At 35.0% G+C, this 16,924-nt stretch overlaps 1 protein-coding gene across 1 annotated transcript; it reads left to right on the top strand.

Moving 5' to 3' along the window:
* The first annotated feature begins 13,659 nt into the window (after positions 1–13,659).
* On the top strand, positions 13,660–16,842 carry LOC123909864 (3-hydroxybutyryl-CoA dehydrogenase). Its single transcript, XM_045960791.1, has 3 exons — positions 13,660–14,326; positions 15,232–15,344; positions 16,162–16,842. The coding sequence occupies exons 1-3, from the start codon at positions 13,916–13,918 to the stop codon at positions 16,529–16,531; spliced, it is 894 nt and encodes a 297-aa protein (XP_045816747.1). The 5' UTR covers positions 13,660–13,915; the 3' UTR covers positions 16,532–16,842.
* Positions 16,843–16,924: the final 82 nt, after the last annotated feature.

The raw sequence follows: 16,924 nt of genomic DNA, 5'->3' as shown, positions 1-16,924 counted from the left end.
GCGACGCGCGCGCGCGCGTGTGTGATATTCGACATTGTGTGTGGTCTCCCTTTCTTACAAAAGTGGGTACCCCAAGGGCACACCCTTGGATTGCCACCTTGTGGTATATAAACACTACCTTTTCAATTCACACTACACATGGTTCTAACAAATGTGTTTACTTCAATACCAAGTTTCCTCTTATTCCTTCATCATGTTCCAACAATCCCCCACTTGAATTTAAAAAAGTTGTTTCAGTCATAACGTTAAACGTTTCAGTAAGATTGTGCATAAGCGAAGGTGAGCTATGTCTTGGAACCTTCACGTAGCCAGTAAGAGCCTGATTCAGCAAGAGTGACGTTTAGTCTTGGAACTCTATCTCAGATTTTCCTCAAACCAGCACACAACCTTTCTTAAGGTGTTTTCTAAGGCCCGTGCATTAATGGCCCTGCACGTCTATCCCAGTTTCATGAATGCTCTAGGAATTCGCCCCGAAACTCCAGAGGAACCGGCCTCAGTTCCACATTCATATAGGTGATTCTATCAAGAGTACTCCTGATGTACTCCACTCCTATAGAGTATAGATTTCATTAAGAGTTTTGCTAACTCAACCTTTATCATTACAGGATTCATGCCTCTTAATTTGCATGTTCATCTCATATTACTCACAACTTGTTGTTTACCCATTGGAACCTAATTCTTGGGATCTCCAGTCTTTTAGGTTGGGTTACCATCATAAGTAATTCACTTCATAGGCATTAGTCCCATCTTGACAGATGTATTTTGGACTTTCTCTCTAGCCAGTCCTTTCGTCAAAGGATCTGCTAGGTTATCATTAGTGCGTACATGATCCACTCTCACAGCACCTGTAGTGATGAGCTCTCTCACTGTGTTGTGCTTTCTTCTAATTTGACGTCTTTTACCGTTATAAAAACGATTCTCAATTTTAGCGATAACTGCAGTACTATCACAATGGATCAAGACAGCAGGCATAGGTTTTTCCCATAAGGGAATCTCAGATAACAAGCATCTCAACCAGCTTGCTTCTTCACTAGCAGTTGCTAGAGCTATCATTTCAGATTCCATAGTGGACTGTGCCAAAATGGTCTGTTTCTTAGACTTCCATGATACAGCTCCACCGGCTATACTAAATATAAAGCCACTAGTAGCTTTGGAATCATCTGACAAGGTGTTCCAATCAGCATCACTGTACCCTTCAAGTACAGCTGGAAATCTCTGATAGTGTAATCCGAGATTCATGGTCCTTTTCAGGTATCTCATGACTCTCTCAATAGCGTGCCAATGCTCATTACTGGGTCTGCTGGTAAACCTACACAAGAGTCCCACGACATAGGCGATGTCGGGTCTAGTACAATCAGTGGCATACCTAAGACTACCAATGATGCTCGCGTATTCTGTTTGTCTTACGCTATCACCAGTGTTCTTAAACAATTTTACACTGGGATCATAAGGTGTGCAGGCAGGTTTACAGTTAAAGTAACCGTATTTCTTTAGGATCTTTTCCACATAATGTGATTGATCTAGGGATATTCCCTTCTCAGACCTAGTGATTTTTATTCCAAGAATCACACTAGCTTCTCCGAGGTCTTTCATATCAAAGTTGTTACTCAACATTGATTTCACATTATTTATGGATGAAAGGTTTGAGCCAAATATCAACATGTCATCTACATAGAGACATATTATAGTGCAAATGTTGCCATCACATTTATAGTAAATGCATTTGTCACTCTCATTGAGTCTGAACCCATTCAATATCATTAAGTTATCAAACTTTTCATGCCATTGTTTCGGAGCTTGTTTAAGACCATACAGAGATTTATCTAACTTGCAGACCTTAGTTTCTTGTCCATGTATAACAAACCCTTCGGGTTGTTCCATATAGATTTCTTCTTCTAAGTCACCATTTAAAAAAGCAGTTTTAACGTCCATTTGGTGTACAATTAAGTTATAAATAGCTGCTATTGAAATAAGTACTCGAATGGACGTTATTCTAGTGACAGGTGAAAATGTGTCGAAGAAATCTATATTTTCTCTTTGTCTAAAACCTTTGGCTACAAGGCGAGCCTTGTATTTTTCAACCGTGCCGTCGGGTTTTAGTTTCTTTTTCAAAATCCATTTGCAACCAATTGGTTTGCAACCGGGAGGTAAGTCTACTAAGTGCCATGTTTTGTTAGATTCTAGAGAATCCATCTCATCATTAATAGCTTCTTGCCAAAGATCTGCATCCATCGATGACAAGGCTTCTTGAAGATTTGCCGGATCTTCATTCAATGTAAAGGTCGCATAGTCTGGACCATAGTCTTTAGCAACTCTTACACGTTTGCTTCTACGAAGTTCATTTTCTACTTCGTCATTGCTATCCGCATTTGGTATCACTGGTAAGTGACTCGACTCAGGAATATTATCCTGTTCAGTGCCCCCACTATTTCTTGATTTAAAGGGAAATTTATTTTCATAGAAGTCTGCATCATTAGATTCTATGATCACTTTTTCATTTAGGTCGTAAAACCTATATGCTTTACTGTTTGCTGCGTAACCAATGAATACACATTCATAGGCTCTACTAGCGAGTTTAACTCGCTTCGGGTCCGGTTTACGGACATAGGCTAGACATCCCCAAGTTCTTAAATAAGACAAGTTTGGTTGTCTTTTCTTTAATATTTCATAAGCGGATTCGCTTCTTTTAGATTTGGGAATTCTATTCAAAACAAAGCAGACAGTCAAAATTATTTCCCCCCACCAATGTTTAGCGGCACCAGAATTTAACATAATAGCAACAACTAATTCAGTAAGAGTTCTATTCTTTCTTTCTGCTTTACCATTCATTTCAGGGGAATATGGTGCAGTCGTTTCATGTATAATTCCGTGTTGTTTATAAAAATCATTAAATAAACTAGAATTATATTCGGTTCCCCTATCACTACGAAGTCTTTTGATTTTCGTATTAAATTGATTTTCTATTTCTTTCACAAAAATTTTGAACATGTCAAAAGCATCACTTTTATTTTTCATTAAATAAACAAAAGTATAATCTGAACAATCATCAATAAAAGTGATAAAATAACGTTTGTTATTCCTAGTCATGGTTCCATCTAGTTCACATATATCAGAATGTATAAGGTCCATTGGTTCAGATTCTCGTATTACTGATTTATGTTTGCTCTTTGTTATTTTAGCTTGACTACAAAATTCACATTTTTCTATGTCATTAAAACTAAGTTTAGGAATTAATCCTAAGTTACTAATATTCAAAATAGATCGTTTATTAACATGACAAAGTCTAGAATGCCAAATATTAAAATCACACAAAGAGTAAACAGAAGGAGAAATTTTATTAATAATCATTTCATCAACATTAAGCTTAAACATGCCATCAGAGGCGTACCCTTTCCCAATAAAAATACCATTCTTAGTGATGGTGTACATATCAGCCCCAATAGTTTGATTAAACCCAGCCTTATTTAAGAGGAAACCAGAAACAAGATTCTTCTTCATCTCAGGAACATGAAGGACTTCCTTCAAGATAAGAGTCTTTCCAGAGGTGAACTTCAGAACAACCTCTCCAATACCAGCAACATCAGAGGTGTGAGCATTACCCATCTGCACCTTCTTATTTTCAGCATTCGTGTATGTTTTAAACATAGCACGATCATAACAGACATGGCGGGTAGCGCCAGTATCTATCCACCATCCATCAGTACCACCGACCATATTAATTTCGGTGATCATAGCAGCATATGGCTCATCAGCCACATTCACATTAATATGTGCAAGATTGGCCGGTTTAGGCCTCTTTGGATTTCTGCACTTCTTTGATATATGACCTGTTTTCCAGCAATTGAAGCAGTAAAATGGCTCAACAGCGTCATTTCTAGGAGGTGGTTGTTGCTGATGTTGCTTAGCAATATGGCCCCTAACCGGGTTACCATTCTTAACTCGGTTTTGTACGCGGCTCTGATTCTGATTTTTCAAAGGTTTGCCCGTAGGCTTCAGAGCTGCACCGAATTTCTTTTTATTGGTGTTAGAAACAACCAATATCTTTTCTTCCTCTTTCATATCCTGTTTCCGGGATTCTTCTTCTATACGAAGACGGGTAATCAGACCCTCAATGGAAAATTCCTTTGTCTTATGACGGAGCTGATTCTTAAAATCCTTCCAACTAGGGGGCAGCTTATCAATTATAACAGAAATTTGAAACTGCTCATGTAAAGGCATACCTTCAGTTATTATCTCATGAGCAATCTTTTGCAGTTCATGTGACTGCACTTCCACCGACCTCTCATCAACCATCTGGTATTTCAAATACCTACTCACAGCATACTTCTTCACACCAGCTTCCTCAGTATCATACTTCTTACTCAGAGCCTCCCACACATCACTGGCTGTATTATATGTTCTGTAATAATCATACAGATCATCCTCCAATCCATTAATGATATAGTTTTTGCAAACATAATCATTATCAATCCAGAGCTGCCTATCTATTTCTAGTTGCAGCGCTTTCTCTTTAAGCTGTTCTGCCGTGGCCTTGCCTTTATCTTTCTCGGCAGAGACAGCATCACCGTTGGTGTTAACGGTCTGTTCATTAGTTCCAGAAGCAGAAGCCGAAGCTTCAGCAGGAACCACAGGAATGAGCTGTTTCAAAACGTAGGCACACTTTTTAAGAGTTAGGAAGAAAAACATTTTTTGTTGCCAACGTTTGAAATGATTGCCCTCAAACTTAAACGGCCTTTCGGTAGCACCGACAGAAGAATTACCAATAATCTCTTCGTTTGCCATGATATTTTCGAAACGTCTTAAAATTGTTGTAAAACGGTTTACTGAGTTTAATAAAAAACAGAAAAACGATTTTTTTTTTTAAAAATTGGCAACGAAAATATTATTGGCTGAGTCGCGTACTAGGTCGCTTTCTTTAAGACGTTTCGCGGAACTACTCGAAATAGTGCACTGTAGTATATCAACCGCGAAGTCCCCAGGATAAAACAGCCGTTTTCAATGAAAATACCGACAAACTACTGCACTGTAGTATCGGCCAGAATAACACCAAGTATGGTCGAAAATTTCGAACCACTCTAATTGATATACGAATATCAATTCTACGGTTTACAACCGTTCAAATTTTGAAAAACAAGCAATAATTACGAAGAAGAAAAAGAGAGAAGGAAAGAAGCAGTTTTCTCAGAATGCAGAGAAAAAGAAGTGATTTAAAACTGAAGAAAGTGAAGTGTATTTATAGGCAAGTAGGGAGCTGGAATCAGAGAGATTTCAGGAGCTGAAGTTGCTCAGTCAAAGGCAAAAACGTGGCAAAAACGTGGCAAAAAATCAGGGATTTAAAGGACACGTATTTTGACCGTTTAACAGAAAAGAATTCCGTTCAAGACTTGGTCTAAGCACATTTAACATGTGCGAATTAAGGGACACACTAAAAGAAATTTAAATTTCAAAAATTTCTTTTTCTTAGTATTAAAAAATTAATATATCACCCAAGCCCAAGCCCGAACCGAGCCGGTCGGACGGACGGCGGCGGCGCGCGCGTGTGATATTCGACATTGTGTGTGGTCTCCCTTTCTTACAAAAGTGGGTACCCCAAGGGCACACCCTTGGATTGCCACCTTGTGGTATATAAACACTACCAAGTGGTGTGATTTTTCCAATGTGGGACTCAAAGAGCCTTTTTTCAATTCACACTACACATGGTTCTAACAAATGTGTTTACTTCAATACCAAGTTTCCTCTTATTCCTTCATCATGTTCCAACAAGAACTATCTAGGAATTATATATATTCCCTCATTTGTCTGATTGTTGTTACTAGTGTTTTTTTCTGTTGCATCAACTCAGGTGTAAAATAGTCATTAATATCACTTTAATTCATAATAATAAATTTATTTTCCTATCTTTATTTTAATTTATTTTGAATTTTTTGTTTATATTTATGCAATGTTATTTTTTATTTTTATTTTTGAATATTTTCATATGAATATTAATTAAAAATATTGAAATTAATATTTTAAGTTGCAATAAAATTAAATATGAATAAAATTAAGAATTTTTTTTTTGTCAAAAAAAAAAAGAACTTTTCTAATCACACACCCAAAAAACGAGTAATTAGTCAATTTAGTCCCTAAACTGCCACTCTCTCACCAACTTAGTCCATAAACTATTAAAAATAACTAAAAGGTCCCTAATCTATTTTTCATCCATCAATTTAGTCCCTAAACTATCAATCTCTCACCAACTTAGTCCCCAAACTATTAAAAACAACTAAAAGGTCCCTAATCTATTTTTTATCCGTCAATTTAGTCTCTAAACTATCACTCTCTCACCAACTTAGTCCTTAAACTATTAAAAACAACTAAAATGTCTCTAATCTATTTTTCATCCGTCCATTTAGTCCTCAGTTAACTTGTCTATAAAACCCTAAAATATTATCACCCTTTCTTCTTCCACGTGCTTCGACGAAAACAACCACTTTGCTCGCCGCCAACCACTCCACTCTCCGGCAACAACCGTTTTGCTCGCAACTCAAATATAACCTCTAGTCGCCGAACTCAATTCATTCTTTCAAAATAATCATTTAGAACGAAAGAGATCTTTAGTATGAAAAAAGTGGCAATTGTCGACTTTTTTTTTTTTTTAACACAGAATAATTTTTTTATTCAATTTTTTGACTGAAAGATTAAAAAAAATGATATGATTCAACTGTTTTTGGTTTTATAGCTTGTTGTTTTGTCTGGTTTAATAATACTGCTTATCCTAGTGAGTTTTATGGTCCCACTGGACCGGAAGCTTCTCAAGCTCAAGCATTTACTTTTCTTGTTAGAGACTACGCTAAAATCATGTTTGTTTTTTGTTCTCACTTTTGTAAATTTGTAAGGGTTTGTGATTTTGTTTTATCCCTTTGAAGTTTATGCTGTGATCTCTTGTTTCTTGCGGGTATGAGAATTTTTTTATCCTTCTATTCCTTTTCTTCTGTTATTGTAAGGAATGTTTTGGGGTGTGTTGGTGTGTATAATGATGACATATAGGGTACAAAAGTGTCATCATATGTAGTATGCTAACAAAGTCTTATTAAATTCCAAACATTTGTATGGTGAATTATCTTTGCAGGCTGGTTGTGTTATTGGTAATACTAGTAGGAGCTAGCTTTTTTCATCCATGCTAGTGTGTTAAAGAAGTGCCTTTGAGATATTATAACAGGTTTGTTAGGAATCATAAAATGATGTTTATGAGGGACTAAATTGAAGGATGTGAATATAGTTTAGGGACCTTTTAGTTGTTTTTAATAGTTTAGGGACTAAGTTGGTGAGAGAGTGATAATTTAGGGACTAAATTGACGGATGAAAAATAGATTAGGGACCTTTTAATTGTTTTTAATAGTTTATGGACTAAGTTGGTGAGAGAGTGATAGTTTAGGGACTAAATTGACTGATTACTCCCCCAAAAAACCTAGTTACACCCAATTTTCATTAAAATTTAATCATAATATCAAAATTGTCCTTCTTAGAACCGAGTATAGCGCGTGAGTCTCCAACGTTGGCGAGAAATAACATCCCTCTGCATATGATACAAATCAAACAACTTGAACTAACAAAACTACTCTGTACCTGATGATGTTGGTCAACAACTTGCCTCAGAATAATCTCATTCATTAAGTTATTATTCTGCTTAATTCTCCCTGCAATCTATAACCAGATTATTTCCTCATCAAACTTCCATGCTAAAACAGTGCTACAGTTTTAAATTTTGAACTTTTTTCAAACATCTATTAAAAGTGATCAAACTTGATGAAAGGTTATATAATATGGTGCCATTGCCATTAATTTTGCTAAAAGCCTAAAACAATTAAAAAATTGGACAAAAAAAATTGTTATCGTACACGTTTGATTTAAAAAAAAAATTGGACAAGAATTATTGTTATCCAATAGCATTTAAATGAGTGCATGTCTCTTCTAGTTTAACTAAGGTGTTTGGTTCAATCCCCGACTTCATGCATGCAGCAACATTAAAACTCTTGAAAAAGTAATTGTCATTCATTTGAATTTCATAAGACTCGATGAATTGGTCTATATAGTTGCGCACAAAAAATGAGTACATAATATTATTGTTCAATGTAATAAGACATCGCACAACAAATCATCGTACCGCTCCAAAAAATGAGTACATAATATTGATGGAATAAGAGATTAAATGTCCCTGAGATAAAATCATTTTAAGAAGTAAAATTTTGATCGACAAAAAAAAAAAAAAAGAGATTAAATAATGATGACAAAATTGTAGCAATGTCAAAAAATATTTCAATATTGTGAAAAGATGACAAAAACAGATTAAACATGCAATCCAAATACGTGAATGAGAATTTGAAGAAATGAAGAGCACTTAAATCACTTATAAGATCAATTAAAAAAAAAAATTAGGGGAATCAAGCGTAACTACCTCCGTCCTAAAATATAAGATTTTATAGAATAATTGTACAATAATGTTAAAATCTAAATAATTATAAGGGTACCAAATAAAAAACTGTACAAAATTTGGTCCTTGTGTTTGGCACAAGTTTTGTCACCATTTGAGCTTGAAGACACAATAGAAGTCAAGCTAGCCATTTGTTCCTTATTTCTCCTCAACACAAGCTTCAAGAGAAAACCACAGTTTAGAAGATTACAAAAGAGAAAATCATGTTCAAAGTGCACTTGAAATTCCTTCAAACTAAAATGAATGGAACAAGAGAAAATTTACAATGCCATCTAAAGAAGTTTAAGTTCAACACACTCATCAAACAAACAAAATCATATACATTCTAATGTTGATAAAGATGTCTTAATTAAATCATTGTAAAAATTGTTATAGAAGCTGCCGACTCCAAGGGACTTACTTATTTGCATCGCAACTGTATCCCACTGATTGTTCAAAATGACGTAAGATTTAACAACAAATTGTTGGATGGAGAGTTTGAGGCAAAAGCAGTAGAGGTTTTGGAAGTACTAAAACTGTGTTACCTTAGTAAGAAAAGGTGAAGAGTTCATGGAATCATGTTTATGATTGCGGGACCTTATAGCAACATTGCAGCAGCGGAAATTGGAAAAGGGCAACAATGGGAACCTGGTTGACAATTGGTTACCTCTACAAAAGCTATATAAAACATGGCTGGCATTGCGGCCTATGGTGGAAACATAGCAGATTTAATAGGTGCTGCAGCCGATGTCAGCTGGCACAAAATCTGCCATGCTACAACACCATGGCGGAAATTTGAACATACTTGTAAATTGTAACGATACGATATTGGAGGCCCAAACCTTGGCCAACCCAAAAGTGGACTGATGTGGTGACACAACTACATTCTAGAATAAGTTTATCAGCATTCTATTACGACTTTGCTACTAATTATGTTATGGCATACTGCTACATAATCTTGTATTTGCTGGCGGAATCAACGTGAAACGAGAAATTAATCTTTTCCTTCCTATCTTCTTCTCAGGAGGCTTCTCACGAACCAGAGTAAATTGTTGGGTCATCACGAGGGGGCAGCCGGGGGATCATCCACATTGGGCTTAAGAACAACTCTACAAGTGAGTTGGACACCACACTCTTACCCAAAACCTTAAGGTGTTAGGTTTATGGGTCATCTCATTTATAAAGTGTTCAACCTCCACTTTTCTAAGCAATGTGGGACTTAACCACTCACACTTGCCACAACAATCTCCCCCTCAAGTGTGAGTCCATCCACTCTTGGATATGCTCCCCCTCAAGCGGAAGCTTTCTTCATCCTACACTTGTACCGCCGTAAGCCACACTGCTCCACGGGACTCGCCGCCTGACCACCTTTGTCAGGAAGACTTTCGATACAAGGAGCCAGTTCAACCGTTCGTCGAACCATCGGCTCTGATACCACTGTTGGGTCATCACGAGGGGGTAGCCGGGGGATCATCCACATTGGGCTTAAGAACAACTCTACAAGTGAGTTGGACACCACACTCTTACCCAAAACCTTAAGGTGTTAGGTTTATGGGTCATCTCATTTATAAAGTGTTCAACCTCCACTTTTCTAAGCAATGTGGGACTTAACCACTCACACTTGCCACAACATAAATCACATTTTGTCCATCCCTTGTTGAACACAAACAAATAGTATAAATGGGTTTTATATATTACTTGGTCGTGCAGATACTACTTTCCTTATGTGATTACAGTTTCAGTATTACCGTCTTTCTTATAAATAGGCTCCCTTAAGCTACAATCCCAAAAACACGATAGTGGGCACGAAAACACTATTGTGCCACTATTCAACCGCTTTTTGCGGTCATTATGACCACTCCTCTCAGTGGCACTTTGCGGCCCTATGGCGTAGCAGTGGAGGACCTCGCCGCTATGTTATGCCCATATAGCGCGCTATTAACTACATAGGCCTTAAGATCAACATAAAATTGATTTCCAACTAATTAATTCTACCTCCCCGTGTATTCCAACAAAGAAGCTACTGAAAGCTGTTACATAGTGACACATAAGCAAACAGAAAACATAACCAATATCATGTGAAGACACATAAGCAGATAGCAACAATACGCAATAGAAAGGTTTCAGCAGTATTTTATTTATATGGTCTAACCCAAAAGGCCATCATCTAAAGCCTTATTTTGATTATTTAGACATTTTCTCGGGTTATCAAACCGGTCATTGTTCAAACTTTTCTCACTTTGCCTCTGACCTATAGTCGAAAAATGTTTTTTTGAGTGGTTTTCTTGATGATGAAATGAAATATACATGCAAATATAGCTTCTGAGTTATTATATCAACGACAGGTCTCTGGTATGTAAACAAAACAAGGTCTTATATCGTCTCAAACAAGCCCTAGATCCTGGTTTGAGAGGCAGGATTCTACGCTACTCATGTTTGGTTTGGTTCTGCGATAGAGCAGAGAAGAACATAATTAAATGATAAAAAAAAGGAAATTCAAGAGACTAAGATCTCAACAATGGAAACCAGAGATCCAAGCTCCTCAAAGAAAAGAAACTCACTCTCAGCGCCACACCTCTCAGGTTCTTGCTCAAATCGAACAAAATTGAGTGAACCAACAAGAAAACTCAATTGAAATTGTGAGGACAACTTCTAATTCCTTAAGTAGTCAACTCTATTAACTCTCTTATGGTTATGGCTAGAACAACTATACCAGAAACTTGGAAAAATTTCATTCGCGGTTTTAAAACTGCAATTACACTGCAATATAAAGAATTTTGAGGTTCCATGGCAGCATCACATCTGCAATTTCAACTACATCAACTATATTTTTCTTACATTTTACCACATTATAATAAAGGTTCACGGTGTAACCCCAATTTAAAACCATGCTTTATACTACCTCCGTCCCTAAATATAAGACCCTCTTTACATCTTTCTTTATCCCTTTTTATAAGACTCCTTTCATATTTTCAAGATCGTTAATTATTTCTTTACCAACATACCCCTAATTAAATTGCATTTTTCTACAATATGTAATAAATACTTTAGAAAAACAATAACTCATTCTCTTTCTTGAAAGATAAAATTGTAAAAACAATACCAATTGTCAAAAAATTTAATGTCACAACCTACTTTCTTAATCTCCACAATTTCTCAACGAGGTCTTATAATTAGGGACGGATCAATTTCAACACTGACCAACCCTGCACAAAAAAATATATCTCCCCAAAAAATCAAACTCAATTGAACAAATCAACATAAACAGCTTCCTCTCTTATATAAATTACCAGCTCAATTAATCATACATAATATACCAAGACAAAAAATCAAAACCAAAAACAACATCATTAAATAAACAAAATTCACCAATTCCCTTATAAACAATACAATCACACAATTGTCAATAAAGAAGAAGATTCAATTACACAAAATAGAAGCAATTAGAAGAAGAAAAAGGGTAAAAGAGTTACTACCTCCACAGCAGAAACAACAGTAACAGCAAGAAAGAAGCAACAGAAGCTCATGACATATAGAAGTTAATACTCCTCCAGTTTGGTGAGGTTTGGGAGTGTCAACGTTGCTGTTGTTGTTGTTGTCTTTGTCTTCCAACAGTTTGTGTTGGGTTGATGATGATTGAGAACGTTGTTGGTCATTTTCCATTCTTTGGTAGTTCCATTGGAGATTTTTGAGGTAAGATATTTTGAAGGAATCTCTCAAACTCTTTGTTGGCCATAGATGCATCTCTTTCTCAACCTAAAACGATGAAACTCGTTCAGTTTACTGTTTCTTTTTAAGAAAATTTCTACAACACCAAAATGAACTTTGCTATTAGATGAATGAACACGTATGTTTGTTTGGTAAAACCAAAACACATATTTTAACTTTTTTTTCTTTTTTTTTTTAAATTTATTGAATAATTAATGCATATGTAGATTAGATATATTAATTTGTCAGATGCATTCATTATATAATAAATTTAAAAATTAGATACATTAATTATGTGTTTGGTTCTGCGGTGGACAGAATTGATTTTGATAGAATTGAGTTTGACAGAATTGATTTTGATAGAATTGAGTTTGATAGAATTGATTTATGTTTTGATATATTCATACAAAAGTGAGTTGAACAAATAATTTGAGTGTAAAAATCAATTCTAGAATGAGAAGCTACAATTTCTAGCTTCAAATAGAATCCATTCTGGAGGCAGAATCAATTCTAGTTTTGAGGAACCAAACAAGTCAAAATTCATTCTACATGTCCAGAATCAATTCTGGCTGCTCCAGAATTGAAACCAAACATACACTAATTTGTTCTCATGAAATAATGAAAAATTAGATATATTAATTTGTTCTCATGAACTTAACTCAGTTGGTACTTAGCTCAGTTGGTAAGAGACATCGTATATTATATAAGGGTCGGGGGGTTCGAACCCTGAACACCGTATTTATCCACTTTGTGAAATTTCCAACCACTAGGTTACCGACAAAAAAATATTTGAAATGCTAAATTATCTCTTATAAAAACGAAGGAATGGAGTAACTTATAAGTTAAAGATTTATTTGTTAAGTGTTGTTTTTTATCATGACCTCATAGTTAAAAGGAGAATTTGTCAACTTATAACTTATTTTATAGAAGTTATTTAAAGTAGTTTATATTTTATCATTTTTTTTTTCAATTTTACTCTTATTATTTTTACTAGAATTCACTTTTACATGTCATAATTTTTTAATTTAAAATAATATAATTATGTGTTATAATACAAAACACTTTATGTATCAATATTTGAAGTACAAGGAGACCTTCATTATCTCATGGTCGTTTCATTTCTCGACTTCCTCTATTTCCACGCTCTGTTTTCAAGTTTTTTCGTCTCTTTTCAACTAAATTTTTTTATTTATTTATATTTCTTATGTTATACTTCAATAAGTTAATTTGAGTGGTTTGTGTTTCTTTTTTCACCATTGCTAGTGTATATATTTAAAATATATATTATATTAAAATAAAATTTTAGCATATAAAATTTAATTTAATAATATATAAAAAATATATTACGTTAACAAATTTAGTTTACTATCTTAAATATAAATTTGATATAATATTATAAAAAAAAAAAAAAAGTTGACATAAATTTTATTATTAATTAAAAAAATATTTTTATGTCTTTCATATCATACAGTATGTTGGATGGCAGTTTCCTTATTGACACACACACATTATTAAAGGGGCAAATTCGTAATTATGAATTTAGATTGTTTCTAACTTTCCACTTCCCACATGTCTATCAGGACTCAGGAGCATTCACAGATGTTCTCTCTTCTCCATAATCAAACAATCACAATGTTCTTGTTGTGTTCTTCTCTCTTCTTCACGACATAGTTGTCTTATCCTTCTTCTTCACAACCATATTCACACAGTGGTAGATTCTTCTTTAACCTACTTTTTCTCATTGTAACTATTTCAATGGCGTCAACTGTGAAAATGATCGGTGTAATAGGCGGTGGTCAGATGGGATCAGGAATAGCCCAACTAACCGCCATGCACGGCATAGATGTTTATCTTGTAGATGTAAACACTCAAGCTCTTTCAACTGCTTCATCTTCCATTTCTTCATCAATCAACCGTCTTGTTTCCAAATCACAACTCTCACAAGATAAAGCTTCTGATGCTTTTAAACGACTGCGTTTTACTACTGATTTAAATGATCTTTCTCTTGCTGATTTTATTATTGAAGCTATTGTTGAATCTGAAGATGTTAAGAAATCTTTGTTTCTTCAATTAGATAAGATTGCTAAGTCTTCTGCTATATTGGCTTCTAATACTAGTTCTATTTCCATTACTCGTTTAGCATCTTCTACCTCAAGGCCAAAACAGGTTCTTCCTTCTTTCTTTCTCTTTTTTTGTTCTTACCATTATTTATTATTATTGGTGATACAATCCTCTTAAGGCTTTGGATGGTAAAATTAAGCTATAAACTAGTTGATAGCTGAAAAGTAGCCGATAAAGTAGCTTATAACTTATAGCTGAAAAGCTAGATGAATGAAATTATAATGTTTGGTAAATTTAGCCCTTACAAAATGAGATAAAAGTACATGGTTATTTTATGTGAATGAGTGGTTATTTTATTTTAAATAAAATAATAAAGTTAAAATTGGATGGAATAAAGGGTAAAAAGCTTAAGCTATAAGCTCACATGAAATAGCATTTCAAAAAACGCTATAAGTTCGAAAGAAAAGTTTTTTGCCAAACACATTTTACTTTATCAAACAAGCTTATAAGCTAATCTAATAAGCTATAAGCTAGTTTTTTTGTGTTACCAAACAGACACTTATCTTGTACAACAATGAAGTGGTCCAAGTTCCCTTAAACACATTGGTCAGGGTTCAATTCTTGGCTTATGCGCATCAAAAAAATTCAGTTGGGACCGAAGAACTCACCTTGTGTGTCTCACAGGATTTTTGACGGAGATTAATTATCGCTAACAGCAGTAGAAACTATGTACCAATATCATGGTAACAAAAAAAAAAATTGTACTGGTACTCAAACCATATAACTACTCAATGTGGGACTCCTAATAAAGACATGTACACATGCTCAATTATTACTCTTTAGCATAATGTATAATGGATCTTTCTCGAATTACTTGAGAGATACATGAGTTCCTCTTTTGATTTAGTGATTCTTGGCCTCCATGTATCATAGTTCTGCTGCGTTTTCACTTTTGTTTTCCATTTGATATATTAAACTTGTGTTGTGTGGTTTGTTGTCTTTTGTGATAGGTGATAGGAATGCATTTTATGAATCCTCCCCCTGTGATGAAATTGATTGAGATTGTGCGAGGTGCCGACACTTCTGATGGAACATTTGCTGCCACAAAAGAACTATCACAGAGGTTATAATCTTAACTTTGTTGCCATTGTCCACTATATATGAATATGACTATGAAACACTCGCTCTAATTAATTTGCATCTTCATGAAGTGAAAGAGTCATAAAGTAGTCTGAGTGATCACTACATTCCTGCTATTATTCTGAAAAATGTGAATGTTACCTATGTTGGTTTGATGGAAGATGATGAATGCGGCTGCTATGTTCCCATCCACCCACAATTTCATGTGTGTATGTTAATATTATTTTCATGAATTGTGTTCGGTATTTTTTGGTTAAGTATCCTTTATGCAGAACTGCATATACTAATCCTTTTGAGGATTTGGAGCACATTTAAGGGTTGCGTCTCATAAATAGTGAATTTCCATATCCATATGCATGAGCCAATGATCAAACCAATTTCCACATGCTTAAGAGACCCGGATTGCGTATTACTCATACTACACCAGTGGGCTTCTTAAAAAGTACACATGCTGCATTTATATCTGCGTACCAACAAAAGACAAGTGGCAGAGACCAATTCTAGAAACGCTTAATAAGTAGGGGACCAAATTTGGGAGAAAGATTAGTTATAGGTATTTTGTCAGGATCAAAAATATAATTAAACCTAGAATGTAATCCACATGTTGTTATGTTTTCTTCTTTACAATGCATCACATTAATGCCTTTATGCTTAATTGCCTTTAACCTGCATACATCGTATCTATTTTCGTCTCTTCCCTTGTTCTCCGAGATTCTTTTGTTTCATTCTTCTTTTTCAACGAAGCTAAAGCACAATACCAATTGTTCTTCTAATTTATGCTGGTTCAAAATTTGTTGTAGGCTTGGCAAGACAGTAATAACTTCCCAAGATTATTCAGGCTTCATAGTGAACAGAATCCTTATGCCTATGATAAATGAAGCATTTTATACTCTTTACACCAATGTTGCAACCAAAGAAGATATCGATACGGGAATGAAGTTGGGTACTAATCATCCAATGGGACCTTTAGAGCTTGCAGACTTTATTGGGTTGGATGTATGTGTGTCTATAATGAAAGTTCTTCATGCTGGCCTTGGGGACAATAAATATGCACCTTGCCCTCTACTTGTGCAGTATGTTGATGCTGGCAGACTTGGAAGAAAACGAGGTATTGGCGTGTATGACTACAGTAAAGAACCGAGGTCTACAAAATCATCTTCTCGACTCTAAAATATTTGGCTTCCTTGGAAGAATAAGTTGTCATCACCACACTTGTACCTTGTTCCATGTGATATTCCTTTTACACATTCACTACTGACAACTTCAGGTTGCATGTCTAGTTGAAGATTATTGTGATAAGGTTAATAATGTACAAAGAGGGATATGCATACAAAATAATGGAATTGGATTTCCGGCTGTAACTGCGTCACACAGTTACAGGTCCCAGCCGTCCGATTTATATTGACGGTTGAGATCATTTTACTGTGTGAATTGATTATGTGATTTAGACCATCCAATTTTAAATCAACCGTTGAGATTTATTACTCTGTGGAAGTTCAACAGGAGCCAATCTTGATCAGACTAACTATAGAAAGAACCACAGATTAATTAGTATTTTAGGTT

Source organism: Trifolium pratense, linkage group LG2 (assembly GCF_020283565.1).
Source record: "Trifolium pratense cultivar HEN17-A07 linkage group LG2, ARS_RC_1.1, whole genome shotgun sequence".
In the NCBI taxonomy this organism is placed as follows: Eukaryota; Viridiplantae; Streptophyta; class Magnoliopsida; order Fabales; family Fabaceae; genus Trifolium; species Trifolium pratense.
Note: the sequence above shows the minus strand (reverse complement) of the source record. Positions and strands in the feature narration are given on the sequence as shown.